At 53.6% G+C, this 21859-nt stretch overlaps 1 protein-coding gene and 1 long non-coding RNA gene across 2 annotated transcripts in view; both read left to right on the top strand.

The window, feature by feature from the left end:
- Positions 1 to 2999, top strand: part of LOC119107466 (protein sidekick-2) — a 38746-nt gene extending 35747 nt beyond the window's left edge. Inside the window, exons 7-10 of the mRNA XM_037230910.1 lie at positions 140 to 278; positions 674 to 744; positions 2528 to 2717; positions 2911 to 2999. Of these exons, the coding sequence (XP_037086805.1) occupies positions 140 to 278; positions 674 to 744; positions 2528 to 2717; positions 2911 to 2999 (489 nt within the window). The remainder of the gene's footprint in view (positions 1 to 139; positions 279 to 673; positions 745 to 2527; positions 2718 to 2910) is intronic.
- Positions 3000 to 3150: 151 nt separating this feature from the next.
- LOC119108713 (uncharacterized) lies at positions 3151 to 19351 on the top strand. The gene is made up of 3 exons (XR_005095340.1): positions 3151 to 3287; positions 14984 to 15106; positions 19324 to 19351. It is a non-coding gene; the product is annotated as an uncharacterized LOC119108713 (long non-coding RNA).
- The last annotated feature ends 2508 nt before the right edge of the window (positions 19352 to 21859 follow it).

Genomic DNA, 21859 nt, shown 5'->3' with positions numbered 1-21859 from the left:
GCGACGTAAGCCGGCAACTAGTCCGTTAAAAAGTGCTCCCGATATCTTTAAAAAAATATGATATCAAAAGTTATCGTTGTTTTTATGCAATCTGTTGTGTTTCCGCTTTCATCCTGACCTGTATCCTATTTATTTCCAGATAATCATGCATAATCTGGATGAGGGCATGACCTACTTTAAGATACAGGCAGTGAGAAGAAGCCGGTATAGCAGATCGACTGTGTACCGGGGAGTTTTCACAGAGCCGTGGAGCGCGTTGCTGCCAAGACCGCGCGCAGGTCTGTAAGCTGTCTCAGACCTGCTCAGGGCTTCGCACAACATCCCAATTCTCATGCATGTGGTAAAGTATATGCTGAGCTAAACTTATCTGATTGTTTTGTAGCTCATTACTTTGATTGGCCAGGTGCGCAAACATGCTGCAGACGAGACATAAATGAACCGTAGCCCGGATCGCAGCCGAGCTGCCCTCACTTCGTGCGTGCGTGCGCGTGTGCGTGCGTGCGTGCGTGCGTGCGTGCGTGTGTACGTGCGTGTGTGCGTGCGTGCGTGCGTGTGTGTGCTTGTGTGCGTGCGTGCATGCGTGCATGCGTGCGTGCGTGCGCACGTGCGTGCGTGCGTGCGTGCGTGCGTGCGTGAGGACCGGCGGCCCGTGAGCGCCCTCCGTCCGCCGCAGGCTGTGAGCGGTTCCGCCTGATCCACCCGCGACCGGAGGACTCGACGCTGGCCGTCGGCGTCGGCGTGCTGGTCGGCGTCGGCGCCGTCGCGCTGCTCGTCATGGTCGCGCTCTGCAGGTGAGGACGGGGCGCGGTCCCAGGCAGTCCGGCCGTCACCGTCACCCCCCAGCCCGGTCTGAGGGTGTCGCCTCATGGCGGGGCCGCGGTGATCTGCAGCCTCGATCGACGAAATCTCCCGGCGTGCTCCAGCATCGTGGCTGCAGCGTGCCGGGACCGAGATGTCGTCAGTTTGGAATGTCAAAGTCTTCAGTTTGGAATGTCAAAGTCTTTAGTTTGGAATGTCGTCAGGTTCAGAAGGCGGATAACGTGTTGTGAAGAGATGTAGGTGCGCACTGGGAATGTATCAGACGGGCTTATGGGCTGCTTCAGTTAAACAAAGAGGTAACCCTCCACCATGCATTATCATTTCAGATGTCATGCAAGATTTATTTTTGTTCGTGATTTACGTCCGACGCGAGCATGACCCACGACCTTCAACGTAAATTTATATTTTGGTAGGGTTACTTAGCATAAATACGCTCTAAGTATGACAGTCATAAAACGCAATCCAGCGTTAGGTAAGAAATCCCATTGCGACATTATGCATGCATTTCGATTGCAGTGCATGTCAACCACAGCATCTTTTGTATGTACTCAGTAGCTCGCTTGCGGAATGGCTGTGTTCATCATTGCAATGTCTTTAAGCATAAAGCCGTCATTTCCAACATCCCAGGTAATGCCAAGATCCGCCTGCCAAGCTCGATATATCCGTGGAAGTGTCGCACTACACTAAATGTTATCCATCCTGCGTGAAAGGTCATGCCACGCAACGTGCCGGAAGCGCCGAGCCCGACACCTGGTCACGCGGACCAGGTGCGGCCGCCGGCCGCGGGTCTGGGCTGCACACCAGCGCCCTGTGCCGGCCTGGGCTGCCCATCAGCGCCATGCGCGGGCCTGGGCTACACACCAGTGCCCGGTGCGGGCCTGGACTACACACCAGTGCCCGGTGCGGACCTGGGTTGCACACCAGCGTCCGGTGCCGGGCCTGGGCTGTGCACCAGCGCCCTGTGCGGGCCTGGGCTGCCCACCAGCGTCCGGTGAGGGCCTGTGCTGCACACCACTGCCCGGTGCGGGTCTGGACTACACACCAGTGCCCGGTGCGGGCCTGGGCCGCATACCACCCCCCGGTGCGGGCCTGGGCTACACACCAGCGTCCGGTGCGGGCCTGGGCTGCACACCAGTGCCCGGTGCGGGACTGGACTACACACCACCCCCCGGTGCGGGCCTGGGCTACACATCAGCGTCCGGTACGGGCCTGAGCTACACACCAGTGCCCGGTGCGGGACTGGGCAGCAACCACCGCCCATGCAGGCCGCAACGCGGTCCCTACCGAGCTAACCCTCTCACTGGTGCCCTTACCCCGCCACACCGAGCGCACTCGTGGCACAGAATGGCCTCGGGGCGCTGGTGCGGGCCGCCGGCGGCGCCCGTACACCAGGACCGGCTCCTGCCGGCCTCCCGCTCCGCCCCAGCCTTCAATCGCACCCCGGTCCAGCGCGGCACGCGCCGCCACCAGATTACCCTTCATTCAGCGTTGTTTTTCGCCGGCGGCGGGCGCCGTCGAAGCACCGTATTGACGGAGGCCGCGCGGCGCTATGTAAATACGTCGAGACGCGCGATGCCCGTACGTGGCCAGAATGACGGCTGGCTGCCGGTCTGACGGCCGCGAGGGCTCTCACCTCACCTCACTCGTCACCGGCCGCAGGAGGCGAGCGCGACGCGGCCGGCCGCCGCTGGCGGCGGACGCGCCGCAGCCAGACTGGCGCCAGGAGGCGATCCCGGCGCACATGTTCGCCGGGTATGTGCGCGACCTGCGGCGCGGCGCCGACGCCGGCTTCTGGAAGGAGATGGCGGCGATCGACGGCGCAGCCGCGCCGCCCGCCAACGGTCATCACGTCGGTGCCAACGGCACCAACGGCACCAATGGCTGCACAAAGCCTGTCGGTGAGTGGAGGGGAAGGCGGGGGGGGGGGGGGCACTAGGCGGCAGCCTGACGGCAGGCTGGTGGCGGCGGCAGGGCCATCGGGGAGGCGGGGAGGGAGCTCAGAGGGGCGGTCCCCCAGTGGAGTCATGATTCAGGCATTCAGGCTTTGTGTGCGGGAAATGGCCATGAATTGTTGATGGCTGATGCCACCAGGCTTCGTGGCACGTCGTTGTGATGCATGTTGTGGACGCTGGGGTGAATATGATGGACTGATGCTGAACGTGCTTAAAGACGGTCGCTGATCCCAGTGGAACCAGCTTCAAATATGGTCATTATGGTGCACGGTTTCGCGATATGGTCGCTGTGGTACGCCACTGACACCTGTGACAGCAGCTAGCTGTCATGCGGTCAGCTGAGCCTGACACTGCTGATGTTCGGCAGGGCTGTCAGACAGCGCCGACGCTGTGCTGGTGCCAGGTTATGACGTCACGTACGTCCTGGAAGACGACGACACGTCACCCCACTTCTGGGAAGTCGTCAAAAGGCACAAGGCGGACACCATAATACGGTTCTCCAAGTCAAAAGACCAGGTACGCCAGTTGTCCCACATCGGTGCATAACAGTCCATTTCATCAACGCATCATTTCCATAAGGCAACGCCTTGGTATTCACACCAACCCCCAGTCTGCCCTATTACCCTTCTGCGGTGTTTGTTTCCGCAAGAGACCATTTGTACTGATTTATGGATGCTGTTAGTATAATCCGTCTTCCTTCCGAAAATGACCCAAGGGTGCTGCTGCATTGGAAATCGCTTTCTATCGACGCGATGAGAAACAGTTGCACCACTTGAGAAGTTAAGGGTCATTACGGGAGTAAACAGAGGTTACTGAAATCGTATTGACAGTGTGAATTGTAGGCGCACCTGGAATAGCGCCCTACGGATGGTGATTCCATCGTGAAGGGAAGTAGAGGCACACGTTTGTAAATGCCTTCGTTAGTAGTACGAACAACTCCGCCGCTTAGTAAGCTTGAAGAGTCAAGTGTACAGCGATTACCTACGAGTCATGCATGCCCTTTTTTGTTCTGGTCAATATTGGTAGCGGATGTCAAGTCACGATATTACAGCATGGATCATTGAATCAGCTGAGTATGTATTTTTGAAGCTATCAGCTGCCACACTGAGATCGTGAGCGGAAATACAACACCAACCTCTTAACGCTTGATGTTTCGTACGAAACCTATCATAACAAGGAAGGAAAGCTCAGAAAAGCAGATGATCAAGTCCAGGTCCACTGTGGGTATGTGTGACTCTCAATGTTTTTACGAAAGTCAACTTGACCCGATGAATAGCTATGCCATCTGTATACCGACTCGATGAACTTGTTCAAAATGATCTACGTGGCTTGAGTACTACCCCGGTCTCAACCGAGCCCAAATGATCCCAGCCACCCCTACGCGGTGATGTCCTGTTATCGCCGCTTGAGATACTCTCAGTGACCTCACCTCGACCCGATGCGATCCCGGCCGATCCCGGTCGATCTCGGCCGATTCCGACCGATCCCAGCTGAGCTCGGAATCACCGGCTATCCCGGAAGGCCCGGCTGCAGCGACCAGCAGTGTCCACCATCCTGGTCCATTATTGAACCGGACCTGCGCACTGGAGTCGCCGTGCAGAGCGAAATGTGAAATATTCAGCTGCCCCGTCGATGGTCAAGGCGCCGTCCGATTGGAACGTCCTCCCTGCGGGCAGTGCCGGATAGATGAAGAAACGGGTCAGTGGGCACAGACGATCGACTCGCGCCGATTTGGATGGCGAGGTTTCCTAGCGCGGCCCTGTGCACAGGACGACCTGTGTTTGAGGCGGATGTATGTGAGAGAAGGTCGTAGATGTGACTTGCCTTGGTTCCGTATTGCAATATGGATCATGTAAGTATTTTTCACAAAGGATTGCAGTGCGAAATTTTTCGGAACTTTTAAAGGGTCTCAGCCTTTATTTTCAAACGACATGGCTTTGTTGAGGGATTTTCTCCTAGAAATGCGTTGCAGAGATGTAAGAACATGTCTATAAACACGTATGTGTTGATAAGGTTGCGGTTTGCTGGTTCTAAGAAGGAAGAAAGGTCATGCTTGTACGGAAACATATGATGCCAGGTTAGAATTCGAAGTCGTTCACACGTACTACCAGCGGTCACACCCATTTTAAGCACCTGCTCTTCATACACACGTGCATATTGATGGAGCCCTGTACTTGCACAGCCCGCAGGGCTATCAAGCTGCAAGTTTTCTCACAGTTTCTGTACCGAAACCAGCCGGGGGCTCTCAGCCCCCGCCGAAGTACGCTGGTAGCACGACCGCTTCACGGCGGACTTTTTCTCCTAGCTCATAGGGTTCACGTCTTTAAAGCCCGCTATTTACATGGCCGTGCATCGGACTCAGGCCGATTTTGATGAACCCGGCAACAAGGAAAATGTTGTTTTATTATCTTGAGTCGATCATCGCACATTTTTTTGTATAGAAAAGCCAGACTTTCACGGCACACCGGGTCAAAAGTTTTTGTGCGCGGTACGACGTGAATTTTCTGACTTTTGCGCTAACTACAGTGGTCCTAATTGGTCAATCAGAGACGTATCGGATGCATAATTGTAATGCTGTGAATTTCAAGCCGGGGCGCTGTAGAGCTTTTCTTCAAACCCATGAACGGTTCCATGCTCCGATGCACAACTCGCCAACCCAGCTGTCTTTCAAAAAACGTCAGTAGAAAAAGAAAACACGCCGGCATGAGAAAAGAGACAGTATGGTCGTTATGTATTCTTTTTACGATAGTGAGGATAGAACTGTTCTTTTACTCAGTGCCGCACTTTTTTGCAGACAATGGCGTGTTTTTTTTTTGTTGCCGATTGACTTTATGCCGCTATTTTGTACTTTTCACTTGTTGTTACATCAGACGCGCCAGATTTCAGCAGTAATACAAGTTTTCTCGAAATCCTTCTAAATAGCTCAAAATTTAGATCTGAACGACCCGCCCGGCACGTGAAATCTCATTGGACCCCCGCCATCATTTTGGAAGTAATTGCATTTGTCTTGCCTTGCCAAGGTGTGCATTCCGTAATGTTTGCAATGCACTTTTTGGTCAAAATGTCTTTGTTATGACTGCTACGAGAGCTTGAAATACCCCATTTAGGGAAAAGATATACAAAAATGAGCGCAATATCATGCAAATTCAACTATACGGCATGCTATGACCTTTGTTTATACCCAACGGCGTTAAGCTAAGAGTATCTTTGCAGAACGGTTTTTTGGCTTTGGAAAGCAGAGTATCACGTGGTCTATAACAACGCACTGGCTCATATTTAAAGCAGCATGCTTCTCTATAAACAGCCCTCGCCGCCCGCTGTGCCAATCATAAACGTTCAGTTGTACTGACGTCATGAATACCAGCAGAGGTGCCATTGTAAGCGCGCAAGCCTTGGATGTGCGCGTTAAAACGGGTCAAGCGGTACCTTTAGTCTGTAACAGCCGACGACGGCGGTCAGTTGATGTCGTCGCCATGACGACGACGGTCACAACTGTAGTTTTCTCAGACTAGGCCTACACTGTGGGGTTTCAAAAAAGGAGTGTAGTGCTGTGACGAAACGTTCGCAGCGTAATTTGGACTTGATAAGGGTTATAATAAGTATCTGCATTATACCTTGATGCTGCTGCAGTGGCACTCTCCAATGCGATTACCAGACTCATGGGTCCGTAGCTTTTATTGGAGTACGTTTTTAAAAAGCTATCCTTAAGGCAGGACAACCTTAAAACCTTAAACTCTAAAAACCCAAAACCATACAACCTTACTCTCTTTTAAAACATGGCAATCAACCATTTCGTGTAAATGGGTTTGCAACGAGCTGGGCAGCTATTCAGTTATTCCTACCGGGACGATGAACAAAAGGATTTATGTAACCGTTTTAATCAGTCCTATTTGTTGTCTTTTTATTTTAGCCGTAGTACCATTTAATAAGTTGATACGCTTTGACATTTTCTTGCTAGTGATAGATTGTGTGCATGCACCACAAAGCGTGTACTGTCTGGCGCATCTGACGGCTTGTCATCTGTCTTTTTCTTCAGAAATGTCCGGATGTGTCTGATGTCTATCAAAGCTGTCTGGAAAAAACAGCATCATTTTATTCCGATAGTTAAGAAGGTTAGAGCGCCTCCCTTGGCTGGATTAGCTCGGGTCGCTTAAGGCAAAAGGTGCTCACTATCTGCCCCTGACTGGGTGGTGGCAGCGGCCGCGCCAAGTAAAGGTCATGTTATGTCTCGAGAGCAGGGCCGACCATGTCAAGCATTGCAGGACGTTGAGCTTTTACCGCAAAACTGTGCCATTTACCCATTATTTCATAATCGGATGCGAGGGTTAAGACTCAGACAACAAACGCTGGTCTAGCATGGAGTGTCATCGCACCATTCCCAGCAATCAAATGCTTGGGCTAAATCTTAAAATTAAATTTGGGATGAAATGATCTTATAGATTCTCAACACAACACTAAGCGCTGCGATACCATGAAGGTGGCAACCGTTTCAGATATTTGCGCATTACACTTCGACGATCATTTTGATTCACTGAATTTGGTAGGAAATGCCCGCACGCTATTTGCTGGATGTCCAACTTGACAGGAAAATAAGGCAAAAAGTTCCTAATTCTCAAATGGAATGTAAATCCATGCACAATCTGTATAGTGCTACTGTCCGGACTCCGCAATCCTGCAATTTTAGCCTTCTATCCCTGCAAGTAACCCAATCACGGTTCATATTACATGCAGTGGTTTAGTGATTCGTTTCTAGCTGCTGACGAAAGCCAGCAATCACATTGCATAGCAACTGCACATCATTATCGTAGCACTGAAAGCCAGTGTCGTGTATCTGGTCTGACAATCACAGTTCGTCTTTCAGTGTACCCGGCCTCTTGCGGCGCAGTTACTGCGCAGTTACTGCAGTTACTGCGGTAACTGCGCCTCTTGCGGCGCAGTTACCTCCAAGACGATATCCCCCTGATACTCTTACTCAGAAGAGCGCCGAGCAGGGTCTCAGGTCACATCGGAGCACTGCCATCTGGTGCCCCCCCCCCCCCCCCCGCCCCCTCCTGTCTCGGACGTGTTCGACGGTAGTGTCCCTCAAGCCGAAACCGAAGAACAAGTTCCGCGGCCCCCCTCACCGCGCCCGATTGTGGAATTAGCCCGCATCTAACTCGCAGCTGCAGTCGAAGTTAGCGTAAATTGCTCATCTTGATGCTTCAATCTGCCGACACGGGCTAATCTGTCAGCCGGGCAGACAACGCCGGAAATTCGACGGCGATTAACGAGCCGTTTGCACGGCCGGCCGGCCAGTTTGTCTCGCGCTCCGACGGGCAAATGTGCCCGGGTCGAGGTTGCTGTTTACAGCCCGGCCTGTGCCGACGATTTTCCCCCAGGCTGGTAATGGGCCGCCGACGCGCCACGACGGACGGCGAAAACGGGTGAGGGGAACTAGTTCGAGTGGTTTGTGGTTTGTTGTTGGGCTTTGCTGCTGAGGTGACGACTTCGTGGCCAGCGGTTATGGAGTTGCGCATTGGTTGTGTTCAAAAATGACCTGTTGTTTCATTGAAGTCCGTTTGGTATTTGGCCTTCTTTTTCACCCTTATATTTTTCAGCTGCTCGCTTTATTGCAGCGATCACCTTGAACAGCGTCACGAATTGTACGGGGTAGAAGTGGCGAGCAGCTCCATGAACAGTGGTTGCCCCGAGGATGTTCCCGAGGGAAACACTTATGTAATGCCTGCATTGTTCATGCCGGCGTCCTCCTAACGTTTGGGACCCTTGGGTCAGTTGCATCAGAGTAGGAGCAAACTAGACTTTTCAGAGATGAGCTGATCAGCACACAAGTCTAATTCACAGAAATGCGGGATTTTCTGATCAATTTTACGCGGCCTGAGACGAAGCTGGTGCTCGCCATAGCTTTCTTTATTTAGAATGCCCGGGCCGTAGCGCCTGGAGCCGTGTTTATTAATTCTTGGAAGCTGCCGTCGCTACGCACCCGAAATTAAACCGGTCACCGAATGTGCTCCTTTCCAATATTCCAAATCGCCCAGATAAATAATTTGACGCATTCGCCAGCAGTCTACCGCCCATGAACCCCGGCACCTCCCCAGGCCCCTCCCCTCCCCCACGCCTCCCAGGGCCTTGCTCCGCGTCTGCGTTTCGGCGCTCACGCCGTCTACCGCGAGCTCATTGGCGGACGCGCTGGCCGGCCGCCCCGGGCGGTCCGCACCCGCCCGGAGCAACGCTCACCTTTAACCCGGTCACGTGCCATTCGGCTGGTAACGAGCGACGCCGTTCAGCCGCGGGGCATGCGACACGGCACCGGAGACCGGGCAGGTGCCGCCGGCGGCGGCCACGGCGCACCACGTGGCCGGCGGCCGACCGGAGACCACCGCCGCCGTAATCCAGCGTCCGAGACGGCTCGTTTGATGGCGTCGAGTTCGCCCTGGTGGATGAAGCGCTGCAATGGAACAGATGAAGGGAGCACGCCACCTTTTTGAAATTTTCAGTTGTTATGAGATCAGAGGCGTCTGATCCCACGAGTAATTGTAGCCAGTTTTCTCAAAATCCTTCTGAATAGCTCATAATTTCGATCTTAAGTAGCCGCTCCTTCGGGAGAAACCTCAATGGGCTACCTCCTCACCACTAGAGAGATAATGCACTTTATTTACCGTGATTTTCCCATCGTATGTTCTGTTATGTTTGCAAGACACTAACTTATCGAAACGTTTGCGCCAGGAATGCCACAAAAAATTGAAACGTGCTGTTGAAACAAAACGACACGCGCGCATGAAGCTTTTATCTCGCGGTTTACATTGTACTGTGGCTTTGATTTCTCCCCTGTGCATTTACCACGGCGGTTCCTTTCGATGCGCACATCGGCTTTGGGAATGTATCACATGGTCCATAGTGACGCACTGGCTCAACCTTGAACCAATGCGCTTCTCGGTAACAGGCCTTTGCTGCCCGCTGGTCCAATTTACGACGGCGATCGCGACAACTGCAGGGAAGAAACATAGTGTTGTTGCAGCACGTTGACAGCATCTAAGCTTTTTTTGGACCTAAGCTTTGGTTTCGACTCGAAAATGAAAACAACAAAATCTGTATCATTTTCATGTCTACTTGGTGCTGCAGTGGCACTACCAAGTGTTGTTATTAGGCCTAACTGGTCCTGGCGTATCACCAGAGTATATTTTTTGAAGTATGTCCCAAAGGTGGGAAACTCCCTTCAAAGGGAGAGGCCACATTTCAGGTCGAAATATGGATGTGGGCATGCGCGCACAATCAAATTTTAGATTGCTAGACCTGTTATTTCTGATTCGCTCTCAGGGAGTTCGAATTTTCTATTCTAAATTGCTCCACTGAGGTTATTGCTAAACACAGTCAGTTAATTTTCCGGCGAAGATTTGCCTTGAATTTATCAACCTGTGGTCAACATATTTATCTGGTGGACGTGATGGCTTAATTACCTGTTGAGTTAAACCTGTATGTGTCTTGTCATTTCGAAAGTCGATATAAACACGTGATTTACGTGACAGCAATCTGGCGAGATCCCGTAGAGCCGGGCTGGTGAGCTGGATGCAGGCGCACAACCAGAGCCCTGGCAAGGGAGTGGCACAGGCTTAACAAAGACCCCCTTATGAAAAAAGGCACCCCCATAATCGCCGGATGTGGCCCATTTGTTAATCAGGGAATGCTTTTCTGAGATGTTTTCTCTATTTCTATCGCCGTAAACTGGAGAAGAAGTCAGCAGCTACGGCGAGACCAATGCTGCGTGAGTTGTATTGTCCAAAACTGAAGAAAGCGTGCGTTAAACGACTACATGAGATAGATCGCCGGCGTTCTTTATTTGAAAACGGCCCATTGTCTCTTTCTAAACCAAAGAAGCTCAGAAGCTTTGTCAGAATTGTTATCTGGGTCATACAAAGACATTAAGGACCCTGCAAAAGTAGGTTGTAGATAGAAATGGGTCAACAAGTTGCATTAGCCTGCCAAGCTATGCTTCTCTGGAAATAATCAACATTTAAGACCGAATTGATTAGTGGTGTAAATTATGTAACTTAGTTTTGCGCATGCGGGCTCGGAAATTTTTGCAGCAAAAACCTTGACGCTAGACGTTGCAGTTTCCGCAGGCTGCGCGGCGTCGGCCCAGCGGCCAATACTTAGCCGTGGCCAGCATGTGGACGAAAATGACGACGCATCTGAAGAAGTTCTGGACACTTAGGATGCCAAATCGTACATTTAGAAGGCAGTCCAGGCGTATATTTCACATGTGCAGTTTTTAGTTTGATGATAGGAACGGATTAGCCTTCACAGCACCGCAAAGTGGCGCTGAAATATGATGGCAGCACTGGAACAGTACATGCAGGATCCCTATTTTTGTATTGCTGTAACCGTTAATCTGCCCACAGGACAACCTCAAACTTGTAAAAAAAGTACGCTCAGTCAAATCTCTGGACGGTACGAATTAATTTTGAAAGAGATTCAGGATCATTTTTACGACCGCCGTTCCCTAGCTCACGGCACCCGTCGCCTTGTGTTACTTGAAGTGGCCAATGTCCTTCGGTTTTTCAATAAGCTACAACCCAGGCCGTCGCTTTCCTTGTTCCTGAGATTGCGGGTGCGCAGGCTCAAACCTATGGATGCCATTTGTTTCACTAGTCGATCCTGCAAAAGAACGAACGTCCCCAGGAAACATGGGATGGCCTTGTTCGTTTTTGAGCTTATGTTGACCCACGCGATTCAATACTAATGAGACCCCTTGCTTCTTTCTAGGAAAGACTATCTTAAGTAGAACACTTCTGGGCACCTTATTGTTGCCAGTCAAGGGCTGAGGGCCAATCCGTCCCACCTCGTGGTGTTTTCCGGCTGTCACTCTGGCAACACGGGGTGAGATCCCCTGGTCGACCCGGGGGACCTTAGAAGGATGCATCATATCACAGTGGTCCCCCCCCCTGACGCGGAAGGTCTTCTGACCCCAGCAGTTGATCCCGGATCGGAGCAGGAACCCTCACTGACGCAACAACGTCCCTGAACGCCGCAGGTGGTCCAATAATTATCACATAGACTCGACGCCGGCTTATCGCGCCCATTCTGGAATTGGGTTGGAGGGCCCAACGCTCAGTACCGTGGGTCCCTGACTGGCTCGAGAGCCTTCCATTGCCTCAACTTGAACACTCTCGAGTTTTCATGTTTCCTCTCATTGTCAGAAGGCCCCGATCGAAGGAAGAGACCCTCTGTCATTCAGGGCCTCGTCCCCGGCTTTGTTAAGGGAATATTCCGCCGACCGGCTCGAGGCCCCTTGTAGACATAGAATACCCTGCTTGGTACTCTGAGCCCCTGAACGATAGGAGCCCCACATTGTTGCAGGGGCTCGACCAATGTAAATCGCAGAATCGGCCTTGTCCCGGCTTGGGAAATGGGTTCCCTGGCACTCAGACCGACACGGAGTCGATTGTTCGATGTTGATGGTCCCTCGGTGCAGGAGGCTCTGACTGCCATTTTAGATTATGACCCCACGGGCGAGGGCTCTCAATGGGACCTACAGCCAGCCAGCCACTACAGCCTTCCAATCGGCCCTTTGATCTTTGGTCTCTCGAGACCCTTCGGCCCCTATTCGGGCTCCTACAAACACTGCTACTGGCCGACTCGGAGCCATTTGCCGTCGTAGGATCTCTGTTAGTCACTGAGGCCCTTGACTGATACAAGGCCCCGTTATTGTGTCAGGGACTCCAAACATTACAAATTGAGGGCCTGACCTCGCACTTGCTTGAGAAATAGGTCCTAAGGGCTCAGGAAGACATGGAGCCGACTGTTTGGCTCCGAGTCGATGCCCTTTATGATGGGGACAGTGAACCCTAATAAGAGGGCCCTAAAAGAAGCCTTCTGTCTGACATTTTAGTTCGCGGCACCACGGGTGAGGCCGGGCCCGAGGCCAATTGGGCCCTTGGTCTTTGGCACCGAGAAGCCCTTCGGTCCTCTTCGGACCTCAATCAAAGCCGGTGGCCGATTTGGGGCCACTAGCCGCCACACGATCCCCCTGTTAGGCGCTGTGGACTCCTGACGGATGCAAGGGCCTCAGCCGTTGTTTCATGGACCCAGGCCTACACGAATCGTGGCTCTTGGTCTTGCTCCTGCTTGGGAAGTGGGCCCTCAGGGCTCAGACTGACAGGAAGTCAACTGTTCGGGTGTTTGTGGTGGCTGGTCCACATATGCAGCCGCATTGTCCCAGGGGTTCCAAACGGTACAAAATGACTTCTGACTGATATTTCAGGTCACGACCCTACGAGCTGAGCTTCTTCATGTGACCTACATCCAACCCCTTGGGCCCTTATGGCCTTCAACAGGACCTTTGATCGTCGGTTCTGGTAGTCTGCCCGAGCCCCTTTTCGCGCCTTATCAAACACTGCCTTTTATCGGCTCGGGGCCCCTTGCAAGCGCAGAATCCTCTGTCAGGGGCTGGGGCCCCTGACAGATACAGGGGCTGGGGCCCCTGACAGATACAAGGGGCTCCGACCAGTGAAAATTACTGTCCCCGGCTTTGTAGCTGATTGGGCATTGGGCCCCCAGACCCACACCGCCGCGAAGCCTACTGCGCGGTACTGATGATCCCTGATCGACATCTAGGCCCTTATCAACCCAGGGGCCCCTAATCAGCGCTTAGGGCCCTCTGTCTGGCATTGGAGTACCCAACCCTGTGGGCCAGGGCCCCTGAATATGACCTCCGGCCGGTCTTATGGGCCCTCCGGGCCCTCAAATCGGGCCCTTAATAGTGGGTACCAAGGAGACCTTCGCCCCTTTCAGAACCTAGAGGTGGAGGGCACGCGCTCCCTGTGCCCCCCCCCCCTCCCCCCTGCCTGCGCCACTGCCTGGAGATGAATTCCATTCCGCTAGCAGCTCCGAAGCCTGGCCGCGCTGCCCCGAGCCAAATGGCCGGGGACTTCCAAATAACTATACTGTGATTGACTATCGACCATGAAGACAAGGTGGATTTCAAGTATGGCTGCCAGAGAAAGGTCTGCTTGAAGTGAGCTTGCGGTCTTTGCGAACATGACTGTCTGTTTTACACTCCAGATTTAATCGAACTGTTTTATCCAGCTCAGAACTCGATGTTGAGCACTTCGACGAAAACACTACGACTGAATTATAGAAAACATTATACACCATAGTGTATTGTGTATGTAGGACACTATGCACTAATGTAGTGTAACGAGAACAAAAACACCAATATTGGACGTTGCGACTAACTTATTAGATGTGCATGCACTTCGTGCATATTTTAGACCTCTGTGCAGCACACCGCAGCCCAGGGGATTGCAGTGGTATGTAAAGAAACCAAGATCATTGTTTTCTTTGCGTAGGGCGTTTGAGATGGCTTCCATAGCTGGCACTCTCTTTCAGCAGAGACAACATTATAATGAACCGCCGTCCGGGGCTGCAAGGGGCTTGAATAACACTTGCCGTTTGTTAAAAATGCTGTGGCTGTTGTTTTGAATCCAGTCGTGCTTGCACCGACGCGTGCCTAATTCGAGCACAAAGAGCGCCGAAGTCGCGAGCCGCAAGCAGCGAGCGTCGCCCGCCACTGGGACTTCACTCCGCCTTGCTGCCGCTCGTCCCGCCCCTCTGACGAGCAAAGCACATGTTTTGACAGTGGCAATGTCAGTTTATTGCGCTTTGCGAACGGTGCAGCCATGTTGAAAGTGCCACGTCCCCCGCAGGCTGGGGCTGGGTAAAATGTGGGATGGTGTGAATTAACTGGCCGGTGGTACTAGGGGGGGTCACGTCCAGTAGTGCACCTTTTGTTGATGATGACACGCCCACCAGTCCATCTGCCATGTCCAGCTGCCTTGCATCTTGATCACGCACCGAAAACGTTCCCTTTGATGTTCGACTGATCTGTAACTGTGAATGAGCATGGCTGCATTGTTCCGCGATGCTCCACTAATGCGTATGTCTGCGGCCTTCATTTTGACGAGGCCTTCCCCCTTTCAGACAACTCTCCGACTTGTCTCCGTAGTGACTGATTGGTCCGTCTCTCTGTAATGTCTCACTGACTTGTCTATCGGCGCTGTTGGACTGACCTCATGACGACCTTATGACCGTGTGACCTGATGAAGCCCCATCACACATCTCCCTGCGTCCTCCCACGGGTCCAACACTCTGCAGTCTCTCACCGACTCACCTGCTTTCGATGCCGAACCGGGCGTGACCCGATTCGCCTCTTTCAGGACGCTGCCGGTGACCCTGGGGGCGACTGGCCCTCTCCCTCCGACGGCTGCGAAGTCCAGCGAACGCCGGACTCCGCGGACTCTGTGCTCCTGTTCCGTCCACCGCGCACGTCTTGGTTCTGGGTAGGTCCCGGGCGTCCTGCCGGTGGCTTTGTCTTGCTCCCGCCGTTGTGTACGTGCTTGGGGCGCTGATCGTGGGCACACCTGTGTGGCTGCCGGCGGCATTGCCGTGCTTGGGAAGCATTACGGCCTGCTGTGCCTGCAAACAGGCGCGGACCCGAAGTGGTCGATACAGATCTCCGGAGGAGCTGTTCTCCGAATGATACGGGCGTTCGGAAGAGCTGTTCTCCGAGTGATACGGGCCTTCGGAGGAGCTGTTCTCCGAGTGATACGGGTCTTCGGAGGAGCTGTTCTCAAGTGATACAGGCCTTTGGGGGAGCTGTCCTCCGAGTGATGCGGGCCTTTGGAGGAGCTGTTCTCCGAGTGATACGGGCCTTTGGAGGAGATGTTCTCCGAGTGACACGAGCCTTCGGAGGAGCTGTTCTCCGAGTGATGCAGCCCTTCGGAGGAGCTGTTCTCAAGTGATACAGGTCTTCGGAGGAGTTGCTCTCCAAGTGATACCGGCCTTCGGGGGAGCTGTTCTCCGAGTGATACGGGCCGTCGGAGGAGGTGTTCTCCGAGTGATACGGGCCTTCGGAGGAGCTATTTCCCAAGTGATACGTGACTTTCAGAGCGCGATAAATTCGTGTGGCGGTCCGTGCCCACTCAAAGCATGTCTCAAGTACACCGAAGGAGTAAGTGTCAATGCGAAGCAACCCACCACTTGATCCACTTGATAGCTCGACCCCAGACCTTCAGTGTTGTTGCTCTTCTAGGGCTTCGATAAAAATGAAGGTTGACTATTTTGGTCGTACGTCGGAATATTTGGATTTGATTCCACCCACTGTTTACAGTGCGTTATATTATAAGCGTTGCTGGCAAATGTATGCGAAGTTTCTAGATTGACTCACGTGCGCTTTGGTTGCAATTAAAACCATCTGTAGTCTTCCCCAAGCCATTTACCGGTAAACTCTTGGCAGGACCATCATCGGACCATTTTGTGTGCAGTTTGGGTCCAAAGAAAAGGTGTGTGGAGCTCCGAACACCAATTAACCGGTCAAATGGCCACTAAAAATGTATGCTACAGTTATTCATATGCGTGCATACGTCGGGCGCATGTTTAAGAGCGCCTATGAAAACTCCAGTGCACTCTAGATCTGCGAAGGTCACGCCCGACATCATTCCCCGAGAACGCCATCTACCACCCATCTCCCCGCACCATCTGTTGAGCCCGATCCTACCCCCATGGGTGAGCGGAGTCGTCATGACCTTTGCCGCGCCACGCCCACCCCATCCATCGCCGGCCCCCGAGAGTGTCGGGGATCGTCGTGAGCCCCGCACCGCGCTCCGTCCGTCTCCGTCCGGCTGAGATCGGCTGCTGGCGGCCAGTTCCTTCCGCCGCGCGCCGCGGGCCGCCGCGCTGCTGATCGCGTTTTTATCGACCATCGCTCACTGGATGGAGGGCGGCGGTCGCGGCCAGCCGGCTTAGGCGCGTCGTTCTGAACGATGGCTGGGATCGGCGCCGCTCGGGAATGATGCTAACGACGCCGCCCGCCACGCGGCTTGCCGGCCTGTCAGCGGGAGGGGGCGTGGCCGTCGAGGGGCGTGTCGCGAGACAGGGCGTGCCCGAAATGAGCCCCTGACGTCGCGCCTGGCAATTCTGAGACGGGTGGACACGTTTTGCGGCGGTCGGAATAGGTTTCAGCAGACGTTCGTCAATGACAGCCAGACCTATCCATCCGCGGTGTCCCTCTGGGATGTCGCTGCGATGCTCAGTATTTCAGACAGTCTTCCATGCCCTGTGTCGGAGAAAGATTGGCCTATCGTAGTTTTATTACGCATGGAATGAACTGATCGGAAGCAGAATTGGTTGCGTCATGGTCTTTTCATTGGTTAATTTGTGCTTGTCGAGCCGGTTCGAACAGGGCTCTCATTCCGACAGTGATCGATGTCAGCCCCCAAGCTCAGCTGCTGCCTTGTTTTGGAGAAGGTGTGGCGCCTTGGGCTTATCCACTCGGACGGAAAGACTGACAGAGGGAGGACCAATCACCTCTCAGGATACTATTGCTAGAACTACCGAAGAGCTGGCAGGAGACTCGCAGCCGCTATTTGTTTCTGCCGGTGATCTGACTTGACCCTGATGATCCTGACAGCGGTGGCATACCACAGATGAGGCCCAAGCGCAAATGGTCGCACACAAGCAGTGCACCGGGGCCTCGCTGTTCAGGCCGGCATCGGCACGGAGTACCAGTGACGTCACAGTTGGCTGACTGGCAAACTGACTGCGCCTCTGGGCCGCGTCGGTGTCTGCAGACGACCGCACCAGTTCTGGTAGTGGTTGTGACCTCACACGGCTCTTCATCAGAAACTGGGCACCGGCACTCATTTGGTGAGAGTAACGTCACTGACCTGTGCCTCACCTGGCAGCTGGGCTGGACAGTGGCCACGATGGCGTTGGATCCCGCATGAAATATGCCATTTGAAACTGTCAGGTGTCGGGGGCTAAAACCCAGCTTTTGCTTCGACAAACATGGTACGACAGAACCACAGTCCAGCATATCTGGAGCTAGATGGCATAATTTTCTATTGCATTTTTTAATAAAAGATCTCTCAGGAGCAGGCCGGTCATGAGCCAGTGCAGTCGAAAAAAACCTGGAAAGGCATCTTGCCTCACCTCATCTGCATCTCTGATTGGCATTTCACATGGTGCTGACATTTCCATACTTTGAACTACACATGCAATCATCAATCAAAACGTCATCCCCCCTGACACCGTGACACCAGCAGCGTCAGCATCAGCCCACTGCTGTCACCGCTCAGACCGCGGAAGAACGCACCCGCCACATCAAAGCGCCCAGATCGTCGATCGCGCAGAAAATCAAGTCATTTCCCGATGGTCGGTGAGCGATCCCTGTGTCGCTCTGCACTTCCTGTGCGGGCGGCGGCCGGCCGGCGCGCGAGCTGGCGGCCCGCCGCCGCCGGCCGGCCCCGGGGCACAGACCTCCTGCCTCCGGCGACGCCTCCGATCCGGCGCCGTGTGATCCCGGGCGCCGGCCGCCGCAGGCGAGGTGGGAGTTGTGAGCGCGCTAATTGCGCGACACGCCCCAGGGGCCTCCCCGCAGCGTGGCAGACGTAACCAAACGAATGAGGGAGGCGGCCCCGGGCGACGTACATGTTGACGTCTGGGGGCTCGCAAGGTGTGGATTACAAGCGTGAACGCATTTCCTCGTTACGCATAGCTCGGCATGGAGATATCTTTTATCGCTTCCCTGCACCAGTGCGCGGTGGCGTACCATAATTATGACACCGTTGCAGAACGATCCTTGACTTTTTGCTAGGCATGATATGTCAAAACTAGGCGTGTATGCCTCGTGCCGTTCCCTCAAAGGGCTCTTTGTCGCCTGCTTTGAATGCCATGTGTATCTGTCTCGGCGTACCAAGGGTTGTTTCCTTCATGGGCCTTGTGCCGCTGTCTTGATTGGTTTGCGTCGTCTAGAAGTACCAGCTGCCGCTGTCTCGGCGTATCATGTGTATCTGTCTCGGCGTACCAAGGGTCGTTTCCTTCATGGGCCTTGTGCCGCTGTCTTGATTGGTTTGCGTCGTCTAGAAGTACTAGCTGCCGCTGTCTCGGCGTATCATGTGGCGCTGTCTTGGCGTACCAAGGGTTGTTTCCTTCATGGGCCTTGTGCCGCTGTCTTGATTGGTTTGCGTCGTCTAGAAGTACCAGCTGCCGCTGTCTCGGCGTATCAGGTGGCGCTGTCTCGGCGTACTCTGTGGTGCTGTTCCGACATGCCCTGTAACGCTGTCTTGGCGTACCCTGTGGCGCTATCTCAGCGTACCCACTGCCGCTGTCTCGGTGTGCCATGTGACATCGTCTCGGCATGCCTTGCAATGCTGTCTCGATCTGCCCTGCGTCGCTATCTAGGAATAACCGCATCTATTTCTCCATGTGCTTGTGTATCTGGCCATGCCCAGTGTTGGCTTCTCCGTAGGTCTTGTATCGTTATCTCGATACGCCTCGTGTCATTATCTAAATATGTATGTCTTGTGTCGTTTCCTCGATTGACTCGATACGTCTCGTGTTGTAGCCTAGGTATGTCCTGTGTCGCTGTGTCGGTTTAGATCTGTGCTATTCTTTCATCATGTCCTGATCTGATGTCCCCTTACGACCCGAGCCATGGTGCTGGTAAGTCCAGAACAGCTGCCCCAGTACGTCCTCTGACAGCGCCGTGTCTCGCCAGATGCCGTGCTGCCGCCGCTGCGCCCGCGGCCGCCGAGCGGTGCGGTGCGTCAGGCTGGACGCCTCTGACCCGCTGACCAGCACCAGGGAGTACCTTCGGCGACAGCGGCGCGCACCCGCCGACAAGCACACCACTTTGCTTGTCGTAACCAGGTGAGCGCGGCGATCTCGCTGTAGGTGAACGGGGGTCATGACACTGTAGGCGAGACGAAGTCATAAACTGCTAGTGAGGTGGAGTCGAACACTGCAGGTAAGACGCAATCACAGCATGGCAAGGGATACGACGGAGATGGATTCATCGCACTGCATGTGACACGGAGTCATGGCAGTGCAGATGAGTGCAGCTTTGACCCCTAAGGTGAGTCAGAGTCATGGCGCTGCAGATGAGACTGAGTCATGGCACCACAGGGTCACAGGGACGGCGTCGGATGGAGTGGGGCGCAGGTGTACCACTTTTTAAAATCGGTTGGGTGCTAAGCTGAAAAGGTTGATCAAACCTATCTCAAGACCTGGTTTCATCCCGGATTTTGGCCACTCGAATTTGCGTTTTCGACGCTTAAGTTTTTAAAATATTGTTATTTGGTAGATTCAAAAAAAATTATGCGAAGAAATCACTTTCCATTTGAAGTTTTTGTGAGCTGCCTTTTCTGAATAGCTTAGAATGAGTTATGATTAAAAGAAAAATTATCCTACTTAATCTTAATGAGGAATCGTTGGTCGCTACCGCTGTCGCTGATCGTGTTGTTCAACCACAGCCACGATTATACGACAAATACACTCTACACTGTACAGATACACTGGCCACTGTTGGGAAAACGCATTTGACTTTTAACCAGGCCACCCTGTACTTTTAAACGTTGCAGCATATTGCAGTCTATCGTTCTTAATTCCAATTTGGGTGTTGTCATTGAAAAGTCTTGCAAAACATTTGCTGACTAGTTTAACAGATGAAAGAGTTAGCGTGACAAAAGAATGGGTTGCCCTAAAAATAATACAATTTGGTAAAAAGTTAACTGATACTAGTAGATACGTTTTTTAGGCACCTTCTACTTAAAGCACCAATAGTTAAGACAAATGTTCTGTATTTACTTGGCCCAATATTTCTTCTTTCCATATGCATTGGGGAGGCTCAGTGGAGCACTGGGGGGGGGGGGGGGGGGGGCTCAGGCCGCCTCGGGTAGGTCACCTTGGGGCGCCGCCCAGCGCGCGCGTCGAGAGGATCGCTGCTAAAGTAACAGGACGGTCCTGGGTATGACACCGTAGTGTTATGGCGACAACATAAAAAGGCAAGCCATGCCACTACGGCTCTTGTCAATGCACCGCTCCGATATAACCGTTTACATGACCATTTCCCGCCTCCTGCCAAATTGTGATCAGTATCTTGGGAGAGAACTCGGAAGAATTTATAGATTCAAACCCGCGAATCCGGCAATGATTGCGGACGCTTACATTCCACCAGGAACTGATCACAGCCATCCAGCGGGACTTTCACTGAACGGTCGGAGATGATGCCAGACCCAAGTTATGCCGTGTCTCGGCGGTACTGCAATCGATTTATTCAAATCCATGGAAGTTCTCCCGCGCATTGGCCAGGATCTCTTGACTGAGACTGATAGTATTACCCGTTCGCCATCCAGGCTCGACGCAGCCCCATAACGTACCGCTGCCGTGCTTCGGCCGGCTCACAGATCAAACGGCGGCGGCGGCCCCCGAGAACTCCGTGAGAGCTCCGCGGTGGCTCCCTGAGAACTCGGGGGAGTTCCGCGGTGGCCCCCGAGAACTCCGTGAGAGCTCCGCGGTGGCTCCCGAGAACTCTGGGAGAGCTCTGCGGCGGCTATCTGGGAACTCTGCGGGAGCTCCGCGGCGGCCCCCGAGAACTCCGGGAGAGCCCCGCGGCGGCCCCCGAGAACTCTGGGAGAGCCCCGCGGCGGCTCCCGAGAACTCCGGGAGAGCTCCGCGCCGCCCATCCGAGCTGCCGGTCGCCACCCGCGAGTCCGGGAGCATGGCCAATGTCGTGCCGATGCATGATGAATGTGTCTGGAAATTGCAACATGGCAGGTCGGAATGCATGGGGCGGCTCCGCGGCGGGGTGGCTGGGCGGCGGTGTGCCATATTCAGCTGGGCGGAAGCTGAAGCTGTCAGAGTCTGGGGTTTATGGAGAGCTTGACCATTAGCAGTCCACCACGAGCACGGCTAAATAACGTTGACGCCTCCTGAGGAACAGGGGACGCGGTATCTATTGTTATATCCAGGAATTCGTTAGCGAGAAAGGTTGGTTTGCTGCCGCTAGATAGGAAGCTAGAGAAAGTATTGTTTCTAGCGGTAGGTCGTGAGTGGTCACCTCATGTTGTCAAACAGCCTAAGGGATCGTTCCTATCGTCGATCGTACGATCGATTCGTCGAAATCTGAAACGCCGTATTTATTTAAGGATCTTTTGGAGAATGCATTAACTACCATGATGGTGCAAAATTGGTGTTAACTATAACTGCAAAGCCGTCTTCCAAAATAGACATGCTCGACTGGTACCAAGGTTGTG

Source organism: Pollicipes pollicipes, unplaced genomic scaffold, assembly GCF_011947565.3.
Source record: "Pollicipes pollicipes isolate AB1234 unplaced genomic scaffold, Ppol_2.1 Scaffold_6686;HRSCAF=7923_pilon_pilon_pilon, whole genome shotgun sequence".
NCBI classification, from domain to species: domain Eukaryota; kingdom Metazoa; phylum Arthropoda; class Thecostraca; order Pollicipedomorpha; family Pollicipedidae; genus Pollicipes; species Pollicipes pollicipes.
The sequence above is the reverse complement of the archived record's forward strand: the minus strand, read 5'-3'. Positions and strand labels throughout refer to the sequence as shown.